Source organism: Dermacentor silvarum, chromosome 1 (assembly GCF_013339745.2).
Source record: "Dermacentor silvarum isolate Dsil-2018 chromosome 1, BIME_Dsil_1.4, whole genome shotgun sequence".
Classification (NCBI taxonomy): Eukaryota; Metazoa; Arthropoda; class Arachnida; order Ixodida; family Ixodidae; genus Dermacentor; species Dermacentor silvarum.
The window spans coordinates 449,794,244-449,806,821 of NC_051154.1; the positions used below are offsets into that span (position 1 = coordinate 449,794,244).

Genomic DNA, 12,578 nt, shown 5'->3' on the forward strand with positions numbered 1-12,578 from the left:
ACGAGGACATGGAGGACGGTCAGCCTTTCACCACATCTACCACAGGTTGGTGGTTCGTCACCAGTAAGCAAAAAATTGTGGGTGCCATATGTATGTCCTATTCTGAGACGACAGAATAGGACATCAGTTCGTCGTGTTTTCGTTATGGGAGGCCAGGAACCTAACTGTGGTTTAATGAAGTGAAGCTTATTATTTATTTCAGCATCCCACAAGCGTTGCCAGTGGCTTCGTAGTTTCTTTCGCAGGAAAGGCTTCAAATCTGTTGCAAAAACAGCACTTGTAGGGTTAATAGCCTGAGATGTAACAGATGTGGCCATTTGATCTGCTCGAACATTACCCTCAATGCCTCTATGACCCGGCACCCAGCATATAATTATATGCCGGTTTGATATATACGCTCTGCATAGGATGGAATAGAGCTCAGTTAGTAAAGGATTTTTGTGTTTGCAGAGTGACATCAGGGCTTTCACGACGCTTAGGGAGTCCGTAAATATAATTGCTTTTTGAAGAGCGAGTAGAGAGAATAATTGAACATTCATACCCAAAACTATGAAAGTTGCTTGAATATTTAGAAGAATTAGATGAAGTGGTATCCAAGAGGTTAATGTTGATATCGCCCATGATTATGCCGTTGCAGTTAGCGTGCGATACCTTTTCCATGGCTCGAGCGACGGCACTTCATAAATCAGTAACTAAAGAAGAGGGTGAATGAGCGATAAATGCAGCCAAACACTAAGTTCCTGTTGTCTATACCGAAGACGGGTTAGTCAAATTCAACAAATACTGATTCACAGTTAGTAATATTTAACTCCAAGTCATGCCAGCGTTTGTATGGAATGTTAGATGAGACAAATATAGCTGCACCACGTGGTTACTCGTCTCTCTGTGAGAATACTCAGAAACATATGAGTTAAAGCAGAATAGGTCCTTGTCATCATTACTTAACCAGGTTTCAGACACACATATTATTGAAAAGGTGTTGGTAAGCGTTGAAAAAAGGTTCTGATAATCATCGAAATGCTTTCGGAGAATTCTAGCATTGAAGTGAATGATTGAGTGGTAGTCACAGGACATGAACTTATTAAGTGCAGATGTTGACAGGTAAGAATCCATGGTGGATGGTAATGACATTTAAGGGTGCCAAAACGAGAGTTAGTTGAAAACAGATAGGTCAGACTCATCAGCAATGCGACAAACACGGCTCTCATTTGTCTTTCTAGCCTTATTCTGACAATTATCCATCCACAAGTGCTTCCAGTTGTTGGCCTTTTTCAGCGCCAGTGCTTGGAAAAAAAGTGCCTTATTTTGTGGTGTCAAGTGGTCATTAACCAATATAGGAAATTTGCTGTCATATCTGCCGATGTCACTCAGGCAGAGCCTTGCCTTTCGTGCCTTGCTGATGAAATCATTCTTTTTTGTTAGAGAACAGAATGTTGCAATTAAGTTCGAGAATGATCTTGGGCCCATAGGCGAGCTCTTGGAACCATTTTCAAGGGGAAAAAAGGTGTAAATGAAATGAGAGATAAGTTATAGCTAAACATAATTCATTGCTAATGATTTATCAGACTAACTCGACGATGTAAATGGGTTTGGTACAAGAGAAGAAAAGTTGCTTAAATGAGTGCAGCGAGGACTCTCGATGCAAGCTTTGCGAGGGCTCTCGATGCAAGCTTTGCGAGGGCTCTCGATGCAAGCTGCTTCGTCTTCCACAGTTCGTTGCAGACTAGTAACGTTTGCAAGTGCTCCACATGGTGTCTCAAGCATGCCTGGTATCAGCTTTTCAGTAGTTTGCCGAGAAACTGTAGCATCTACAAAGGCGCTGTCTGGTGCTCACAACCGATACCTTCTTTTCTGTTGAATGCAAAACAACTGTCTTTAGGAGCTGTGTCAAGCTCATCTGGCCCTGCCTGTGACACAATACCGTCTGCAGAATCATTTTGTGTGTTTGATGGCGGTGGCTCATTTTCATTTCCTGGCTCTGAAATGACAGCGTTAGGAGCTTCCTTGGGCTCTCCTGACAGGCATAGTTCTTTATTCTCAGTCAGCAGCCTGTCTGAAGTACGATTATGAGGCAGAAGAATGTGGGATTCAGCAGAGCTCAAAGGAGCCTTGTCTGCTCCTTCCGACAAGTTCGACAGCTCCCTTATTGTACAAGACTTATCTGACACTTTCTATACCACATTACCAATGTGCACTGCCAGCTCTTAAACATGGTTATCATGTGTAACTAAAGGCTCGAATGGCTGTGAAATGGTACTGTTGATATCAGCGGCCCAATCTGAAGAACTCTCGACCATACCTGCCATGCTCCCACCCCAAACTGGTTCGGGTGGCCGTGATGAGCTGTTGCCATACAGTTCAATGAAGTATCAGTAGCAGTGTTATCAGTAGGTGTCCCTTTCTGCAACTCCAGTGGCTGGAAAGTAATTGTGTCTTCAGGCTCAGGTACTGTAATTTATCTAAATTATGCATTCTCACATGCAGTCCATGAATTGGTTTACACATGCATTATGAAATATTTTAACTACACCATGTGATAAAATTTAAATAAGGCCAGCTGAATACTGTATAAGGCATCTTTGATGGGGTCTAGTTGATGCGACGTCTTGATAGGAGAAGTTGTGCTATTTTATTTACACACACATGCACATATTTGCAAGGTCTGCATATATCTTGTGTTTAAATGTTACTTTGTGCATCAAAGGAATAACATAACTTATACAATCAAGACATAAGTACGTAATATATTTTGTACAGGGCTAATTTCCATTAGTTACGCAACAATTTCTTTTTCTCACATGCAGCTGAGCCTGGGTATCATTTCTAGAAAAGTATGAAGAAGTGTTCGTGTATATGGTGCTAAAATTGATGGTTTGACAATATCTTCTCCGGCTGGGTAGCGAATTTATGTCAATAGAAAAATGTAGCACACTGACCAAAACAGTGGGGCTCATATAGTACAGGGGGCACATTCTGCCAGCAGAGTCGCTTGAAAATTTTGCCAGCAGTTCATCTTCATTGGTAGCTTCAATCACATAACTAATGCTGACATATATGTGAGAACTTGTGTTCAAAGTATTCTCATGACAGCCAATAGGCACCCTTTATATTGTGATAGCAGCTCAATTTTCAGGCGCAGTGCACTGTGGCCATGAACATGCTAAAGAATGACAAGAGGCGAGGCTCGTCTGTTTCCACAATCTGGAAGAGCATTTGAAAACTCGTCGGTTAATGAGTGGAACTGTAGCCTGTGCAAAGTAAAGATCAACGAACGTCCACTTAAATGCATCCAATATCCTACACCCATGATTGACTGTTAGCAGTACGCTTAGAGCTAGATGAAAGAGCACCAGGAAAACACTTAGTGGGCATGCTTTGCAGCTACAAGTAAGTTTGGGGCACATTATTTAATGCTGCCTGTCAGCAGAATCAACAAGAGCATACAACCTAAAGCCCTTTCCAGGAAGCTTATGTGGGCACTATAATAAATGTTGTTTTCATTACACTGAAGGCTCGTGCCAAAATGGACGACACGAACCACAGAATGAATTAGGGTGGATCTACAAAGTAACAGCAAACTTTCTTTTAGCTTACTCTGCCTGCATTAGTAACGTTACCATGGCTAGCCAGTGAGGAAGAACTGTCGGAAGAATTTCGTTTGTGCAATTCTGCTGGCTGCTAGGAGAATATCATATAATGCCATACCTTTGTTCAGTTTTACTTTTTTTACAAGTATATTGCCTTTTGTCAGGAAACGTAAATTTGTACAGAATCAGAAGGAAGCATCGACTCCTTACATTATAATATATACATCTACTATGCCACTGGTGTCTTCACAATTGTGCTGGCTCACCAGCCAAAACCGACCAGTTAGGATTCTTTGATATGCAAGCCACTTGCATCACAATATAAAATTATTTACGTCTTGCCGTCTAGAAATTTCTGCTATTCACACCAATTTCCACATGATAAAAATCAAGGCTGCCTGAAATGTTCATGACATTAGTGCTCTCAGGTGCGTCCACATTTCATGACACCGCTGTATGCAAGATGTAAATTTTAATGCGTTCCCTAAATTCCCCAAGGCAGACAAAGACTTGACTGTCGGCAAATCAAATTCCATGAAGATTGGCGGAGAGTCATTTCCACTGCCATCTGCACCACAAGACTCCACATTAGCAGCTGCGGAAAGCTTAACTGGTCTTTGGGCAAAGCGGGGTCCTCTGCACATGCCATGCTGCCACCACCAATGGCACCCTGGGCTGTGCACAAGATCTCCACACACCATGCCTTTGGGTCTGCTGCAGTACACATCGATGACTGTGCAGGTGCAGCGAGACTCGCTAGAGACCTGTAACTGCTGCCACTGCAGCCTGTGTGTGCATGCTCCCCAAGAGTACATGTGTGTTAAATTTGCCATGGTCTGTGTGTTGTCCACTCGTGTCAGATGTATCTACCGAAATGCTGCTGCCAACAGAACGAGAGGGTGCCGGTGCAGAAATCGGAACAGCAACAGGCTCCCCTTGCTTTAAACCAGTTTTCTCAGCATCCCCTGCAGGTATAACAGTGCTACTGATCTTCTGCAAACACTCTGTAAACGCGGCCAGGTAATCTACGTCAGAGGAATCGAAAGCCACAGCTTCCTTGCCTGCTCTGCCAGTGCACCCGATTCCTTTACAAAGAAACCTATTTCTCGACCACAACCACTTGCTCCCTCTTGAATGGTGACAGACATGGCACCATCATCCTCAAAACAGACCAAGTATGGTAGAGCTCCATAAGGGACTTATTCTCTGCATTGCAATCCTCTTTTAATTCGTCATCTTAAAAATCAGAGATCAAGATAGGAGGCGAACATGCCTCTGCAGCACATTTTGCAGGGCCTGTTGCCAAATCGCCATTGTTACCACCAAGTGGACCACTGTCACTTGACACCAAGGTGCTAGTAGGCGCAATCTTGCCAGTCATGCCACCGACACTCATGGACTCGGCATCGTCGATCCATTCATTCTTTAGACCCTCCCAGTCGGCCAGGGTGAGACTAAAGATTGATGCTGCAACTAATGCTGGGCTACCTGATGAGATTAAAGTCTGAGGTAAATCCGCAAGCATCCCTCGAAACATCAGTTTGCTCTAAGGATGCAGTTTTTGTATCTGCATGATCATCTTTTACACTTTCACAATTTCCATAGGCTTCACTCTTCTTCTCTTTCTTGGCGACAGCTTTCATTGGATCTGTGCCCTTCAGCATTTCACTCAGCGCTCTCAAAAAGTCATCTATGTCGCTTGCCATTTTCCATGCTTGTTTCATCACTTCACATCTCAGATTTTCCTTGTTACTGCCCTTAATCGTCCTTTTTTGTAATGCAGGTTTGGCTCTGCTAACTTTCGAACCAGTGCGACTTGCTTTAAAACATTTCTCTGAACTCTGACTGTCATCCTTTAGAGGCAGGTGTTTTATAACGTTTCGGTGACTATCGTTTGAAGTCGTGTTTTCGTCTTGCCAGGGCTGCACATATGGCGATGCAGTCACCTCAACTTGTTGAGACACAGAAACAGCAGTAGCCGTAGCAGAACAACCATCATCCTCACTGCAGGATTCATCGCTTAACGAGATGACTGGCTTCGTGAGGTAGGCTTTACGTGCTTGCTTTTTTGAAACAATCCGGTGCTTCTTCCCTTGGGGTGACACAGTGTCCACTTTAACTCTGTTATCCGACCTGGATGAAAGTGGGCAGGTGGGTGTCTTGGCATCCCGCTCCCTGTTCTCGACATCCGACGAGGCTCGGTGCTTGTGCAGTTTGGCGGGCGTGTCTGGTTCGGGAGCAGCCAGCCGTTCCTTGCCCCCCTTCTCTTTTACTGCAGCCCGTTCTTTGGTGATCTGCTTGCAAAGGGAGCACCTGATCCAGGTGTCTTGGCCCCCAGCATCAGAAATGTCTCTGCGTTTACACATAACGCACACTTTTTCAGTCTGTTGCTTCTGCCTGACGTGGCTGCTTAATGGCATACGACCGAGTGTGGCCAACTTGGCTACCTTCCCACTAATACCCCAGTCGTCTTCCAAAGGGCGCATGGTGGGACTCCTGGGAAACTCGTTGCCTGCTTCATTTTGAAGAGGGCAGCCATCACCGCACGAAATGTAGCCGCTGGGCACCCTTGGGCAGGCCTTGTTCATATCTTCAATTGTTCTATTCACCACACACCTGCTAGACGACCTGCCACCAAGTGGGCTCCTGCTCTGGGACCTAATGAGCCCCTTTCGATGCTCTTCTTGTTCTTCACGTTTCTTACTCCTTTGAGAAACAGGTGATGCTCTGGAAATGTGACGGTCGTGTTCCTGCAAAATGATGGAATACTTTGGTTAATGGTTGTACACACAGATAGAACCATGAGCAGCTAATACAACCAATCACAATACCGTATTGAGCTACTTTCAAGCAACTTATATTTGCTATAAAGTATTTTCCAAGGCAACCATGCAGCCAGTATATTACACAATGCTTAGTAATAAAGGAAATACATGGTTTTCTTTTAATAAATACAAAGCTAACGGAACATAGGCTGTTGTAATGTTAACACAACAGCTTATGCTTACAAGTTAAAGCCCCCCTTCGCAAGAAAACTAGTTGAGCTTCTGCTACAATGAACTACAGTAGGATTTCAATCACGTTTCTAGGAATTAGAGAAATTACTTGTACTGCCGAGACCACCAATAACAAACATATGTGAAATTCGCGTCTGCTCCATTCACATTTCATAGCTGAAATTTTATTATAAGTATAACACTAAAGTATCTTAGTATAGAACAGGCCAAAACCTGTGTATACACCATGCGATAGCAGGTTGCAAGTTTTCTAGGGACTGACTGCACTGAATCAGCCTGCCCCATTCTCTGTGAATAGGGGCATGCTTTATATATGATCAACTAAACCCACAACCTCTGCAGTGTGCTGCATACTGGCACAACAGATGCCTTTACAAATAAATAGCCAGCATGCCATGCCCAGGGAAGAATCTGCAATCTGCGGCGCTGTTCGGTCGCAGAAGGAAATCAGGACAATAATTTAAAGGGACACTAGAGAGGAATGATTTCATCTGTAGTAGTAAATCACCCGTAGTAAAACTAGTGTGCACAAAGAAGAAAGGACACTGGTTGTGTACAAACAAGCATTGATTCGCAACTCTGTTTATTTTAAGAAAGATTATACATAAGTACTCCCACTAACTACACTGAGCATGTGCAAAACATTCACCGCAACAAAATCAAAAGGTCACATATTATTATACAAGGTGAATTGTTTTTTGGCAAGTACAATGAATGGCTCACTCACGCACAAAGATAAGTGTTTACTGATATGAAAGGCCATTTTTTTCACGTGTTAGTTTTTTTTATGTGCAAACAGAACTGATGTCTCACAGAAAACAGGATCACAATGACAGCGTTACAGCGGTCGGCAAAGTGTGAACGGTTATCTTTCCCCATTGATTGAAGATGCTCTTTAAGGCGGGTATTAACACACCAGCCAGATTGCCTTATGTAAACTTGGCCACAAGTTAAAGGCAACAAGTACACCGTTTTACACTTAACTTTGAATTTCTTTTCAAAGCACATACACATTTACTTTCTGTCTTGTGAATCTTTTTTGACTGAAAGAGAGTCATGCTCAATGGTTCTCATGTTAAAAAAATTATTCTTTTGCCATTAGCATAACTAGACAATGCAAAAAAAAACGGAATACATGTTCGTCATCTAAACTGGTTTACCTAAAACTTTGATCAAAATATACGTATCAGTCTTCTTTAAAAACACTAAAGTTAAAATTATTTCACTGTCTTAGTAAATTACTCTTCAACAGTAGCAAATAAAGCCACTGCTACTGTGAAAGGAGGCTTTGGAAGCCAAGAAAGAGAAAAAATAAGCATGTACATGATACTGCCTAGACGTTCCCGCACAAGATTTTTGCGATTCTTGAGATTTTGACGGCACTTTCCTGGGCATAGCTTAAAGGCACACTAAATAAATAAAACGATAATGATCTGTATTGATAAATTATCCTACGATACCGAAAGACCTACGCTTACCGTGTGGGGGGCTTATTAAGCCCGAAAGGACACAAGAAACTAAAAATGGGTGGCGGCAGTACATTGAAGTTCTCACATGAGTTCACCATGACGTCATGAATTTAGACCAGACAGTTAATTAAATACAGCAGTTAAATTCTAATTGGCAAAAATCAGATTAACAACATTGGACGTGGACTAAAAGAGTCGAAGAGTGCACTCAGCAAAGTTCAGTAACATTCACTGAGCAGCAAGGAGCACATATGAAAAAACCTGGCAGATCCCACGCCCTGTGGGAATCGAAGTTACGCGAAGCAGTGTGCGGGGAGCCTACCAAGTTTACGAAACGACAATGAGAGCACAAACACTTAGGCGGCTGTTTCATGACCTACATGCCATGACATTCGTGTCACGAGCCCTGAGCCCCTTTAGCTAGGCCTAAGAGACCATAAGGCGAAAGCCTTAGTCAGGATCATGACTATGACATCAATCTTCAGCCTTTTCCTTCACTTAGTACGACATCCAAACCCATTACATTGTACCACATCCGAACCCATTGGTTTTTGGGTGTTAATTTTCTTTCGCTGAGTCAGTCATTTTTGCTGAGTCATGCTCATGACTGTGACTTATACCATCATCCTTTAGGGTTTTCTGCTCTTAGTAACCATGTGAGAACGCATTTCGGCGGTTTTTGAGTGTTAATGTCTTTTTCGCTGGGTTATTATCATTTTAGGTGGCTGTTTCATGATCTACATGACACGCATGTCATGAAATTCATGTCATGAACTATCATTTACGTTTGTCATACACTGTTGTCATACTATGCCAATTTTGGTACCTACCAAGTTAACGAAACCACCATGAGAGCACTAAGATGTAGGCAGCTGTTTCATGACCTTACATGACACACTAGTCACGATATTCATCTCATAACCAATTATTTATGTTCGTAATACACTCTTCTCACACTATGCCAATTTTGGTAAATATCAAGTTAACGATACGACCATGAGAGCTCCAAGACGTAGGTGGCTACATAGATAGATACTGTCAAAGTGGCAAATGCTCGCCAAGAGATGCTTCGCATTTAAAACTATATTTTGAAACCAGTAATATCACACTGACATACTGCAAGTGAGGTATCGGTGCAAAATTCAAAAAATGAAAGAGAGTTTCACATTCTCCAATAATAATCAATCTCTAACCGTAAAATAAATTAAGACGGGTTTTACAAAGAACACTGCCAGCGTAAACTGGTGTTTCTCTTTTGCAGCCCCATATTTCCTCTAGGTCGGTGTAGCGCCATCAGACCCATCCATACAGCACGGAGTAACCGAGCAGGTGCACCTGCAAAGGCCGGGCCCACCCATCTTTGCCCAGCCGTACGAGATCACATTCTCCAAGAATACTTTAAAACGGATCCGCGGTAGCTTAATGGTGAGAGCATCGCACGCGTAATGCGAGGACGTGAGTTCGTTCCCCACCTGCGGACAGTTGTTTTTTCATCCACTTTCATTTCCATTAATTTATCATTTCTTTATTTCAATTAATAAGTACAAGTAATTTCCCCTATGTTGTCCTTGGTGTTATTGTTTGTTGGCTTCTTATGATATGCTTATTAAAAAGCGGGCCCCTCGGTTTCATCTCATTCACTACATAACGAGGGCTCGAATCTGGAAACAATGATGCCTTCAGGTAGCATATGTGGGTTTATTGACCAGTTGCCATCACCCAAAAAGATCACGTGCTCGTGACGCCTGCGGCAGAAAGGATGTTCCACATCCGCCCTATGGTTTGTGAGTGGTGGCGCTGGCTAACACTCCCAGGGTTAGTTCTAGTTGTAAGAACATAAATACCCCAGAAAGTGGATGGGAAAACGGATTCCACGGTAGCTCAATGGTGAGAGTATCGCACGCATAATGCGAAGATGTGGGTTCGTTCCCCACCTGCGGACAGTTGTTTTTTCATACACTTTCATTTCCATTAATTTATCATTTCTTTAATTCAATTAATAAGTACAAGTAATTTCCCCTATGCTGTCCTTGGTGTTATTGTTTGTTGGCTTCTTAAGATATGCTTATTAAAAATCGGGCCTCTCGGTTCTCTTTCTTCTCGTTTTACAAAACAAGTACCACCTGACAAAGGCCACCACACTCCCCCATTCGAAGCTGAATGGTGTGCGCTGGTGCCGGCTAATGCGTACCACTAGTTCTGGCTTTAGATACCGCACAACGAACCATCGATGAGGTCGCCTCCAAATTTTTTAAAGGACATATTACAATGCCTTACATAACGCAGCTTGCCTGCTATGTCAAAATTGACGCACCTCCACTGGCGGTTGCTGTCGCCTTATCTTGGGTATCTTGTAGTTTCGCAGATCATCCAAGCTGGAACCAATTTTCGTCGCCGGTGCCACTGTCCGTGGATCTGGTTTCACGAAAGGTGGTTGGCACCAGTTGACCTGCAGAGCAATATACATATGAATTGCTAATTGCTCTATCAGTTCAGAAACACTATCAGAACCTAAGCCTAGGAATGAACCAGTATAAAATTTATGCGAGAAAACAGTGCTTTTGAACGGGACGAAAAGGCGACGTCAAACACGAGCGCTTGTGCTTGTGTCCCATTAGCGTTCTTTCTTTGCACAAGTATGTACCAACCTGCCCAAGTTAGCACACAATTGCAGTCAATATTCCTACTGCAAACCACCGTGCACGTGATTGTCAACGTAGGATTGCACCAATGCCACAGCACATCCAGCATCTCCAGGAAGCTCAATGTCAACACGCTGAAGCACCATAACCTTATTCCTTGACCGATTGATCCGTGGGGTTTAATAGCCAAAAGCAACACTAGGGACTATGAAAGACACTGTAGTGGACTCCACACAAATTCTACGTTGGTACGGTCGCATGAGCCACATGCCTGCCGACAGCCGGAAGTTTCGTTTTCGATGTCGCTTCGGCCAATAAAGTACAAAGTTTGAAATGTAAAACTCCATCACGAACCAAATCAGCAATGACATAAACAAAGCTTCGACAAACCGTTTTCTCTCGATAATGGTGTAGTTGTCAGCAATCCTTTGCAACTTCGTGCGACAACGGTGTGTTCTCGCCAACTCGGGCGGAGTGAATATCGACGGCAACAACAACACTTTAATTGCCTCGTGTATCGGCATAGGGTCTGGCAACTCTGGCCAGAATGTGTAGTATAAAAAGGAGCACAGAATAATAAACGAGGACTTGCCTTGTCAGCCCATCGCTCTCTGTCATCACATGAAACATGGTGTCAGAAGTGGCTCACTGCAGATAGGCAGTGCGCGCGCAGTTGCGCGGTGTGCTCATCATCCAGCGCCGCCCGGTGCAACCGAGATAGAAGCACTTCCGCCCCCTGACCGACTCGTCCTCTCGGAGAACGTCGCCGCAAATTGGGAAAGGTTCAAGCAGCGCAGCTGTACTTCAAAGCGACGGGTAAAGACAGCAAGACAAGTGCGGAAAAAGTGGCTGTATTCCTACACGTGGCTGGACAAGAGGCCATTGATATGTACAACACATTTCAGCTGGCTCCAGCGGAACAGGAGGACTACGAGCTCATCGTTCGAAAATTCGAGGAGTACTGTACGCCTCAGCGCAATGAAACATACGAAAGGTATGTTTTCCATTCCCGCTCGCAGCAGCAAGATGAAACATTCGAACAATTCCTGAGAGATGTACAGATAGCGGTGCAGACGTGCAACTTTGGAGACCTGAGGGATTCAATGGTGCGTGACCAACTTGTGTGTGGAACGAAAACTATGAAGCTCAGGTCCCCTCTCCTAAGAGAAAAAGATTTAAGCCTCTCCAAGGCTATAGACTTTTGCAAAGCAGCTGAGCTGGCAGCCAGCCACGACCAACTGTGGGACAAGAAACAGCAAGCAGCGCAGGCCTGTGCAGTGGAGAAACGGGACCGAAGCGAACCTCGGAAAAAGTCCACCCATCAGTGCACCTATTGCAACAGGGTCCACCCACCTAGGAAGTGTCCAGCCTGGAAAAAGACCTGAGGAAGCAAGCGGTAAGCAAACCCATTTTGCCATTTGCTGCAGAGCGAGAAAAGTTAATGAGGTGGACCGTGAAGCACGTGAAGAAAACAAAGATTCTGAACATGAATTCCAAATTCTGGCTGTGCAAATAAGCGGCGTGGCAAGTACGGTGGGTCGCGACTGGACAATTGATGCAATAGGCACGAAAGCAGTGACATTCAAGGTCGACACTGGTGCGCAGGCAAACTTGCTGCCTCACTCGCTTTTCGCAAGGCTTAAAACAGCTCCGAAAGTGCGCCAAAGCAAGACAGTTCTGACAAGCTATGAAGGAAATTTGATTGAGCATTTCGGCACAGCATCGTTGCCACTGCGGCTGGGCAACAAAGTGCAGCAGGTCACATTCTTTATAGTTAAGAAAGGCAAGCAAGCGTTGTTGGGACTTTCAACCTGCGAGTGTTTCGGCCTAGTGACACGCGCCCACGCCATTTCAAGGCAGACT

At 44.0% G+C, this 12,578-nt stretch overlaps 1 protein-coding gene across 1 annotated transcript in view; it reads right to left on the reverse strand.

The window, feature by feature from the left end:
- Positions 1-4,798: 4,798 nt before the first annotated feature.
- The window catches only part of LOC119437758 (uncharacterized), a 112,311-nt gene continuing 104,531 nt past the window's right edge, over positions 4,799-12,578 (reverse strand). Inside the window, exons 3-4 of the mRNA XM_049660848.1 lie at positions 10,388-10,522; positions 4,799-6,337 (exon numbers count right to left, since the gene is read on the reverse strand). Of these exons, the coding sequence (XP_049516805.1) occupies positions 5,072-6,337; positions 10,388-10,522 (1,401 nt within the window). The 3' untranslated portion in view covers positions 4,799-5,071. The remainder of the gene's footprint in view (positions 6,338-10,387; positions 10,523-12,578) is intronic.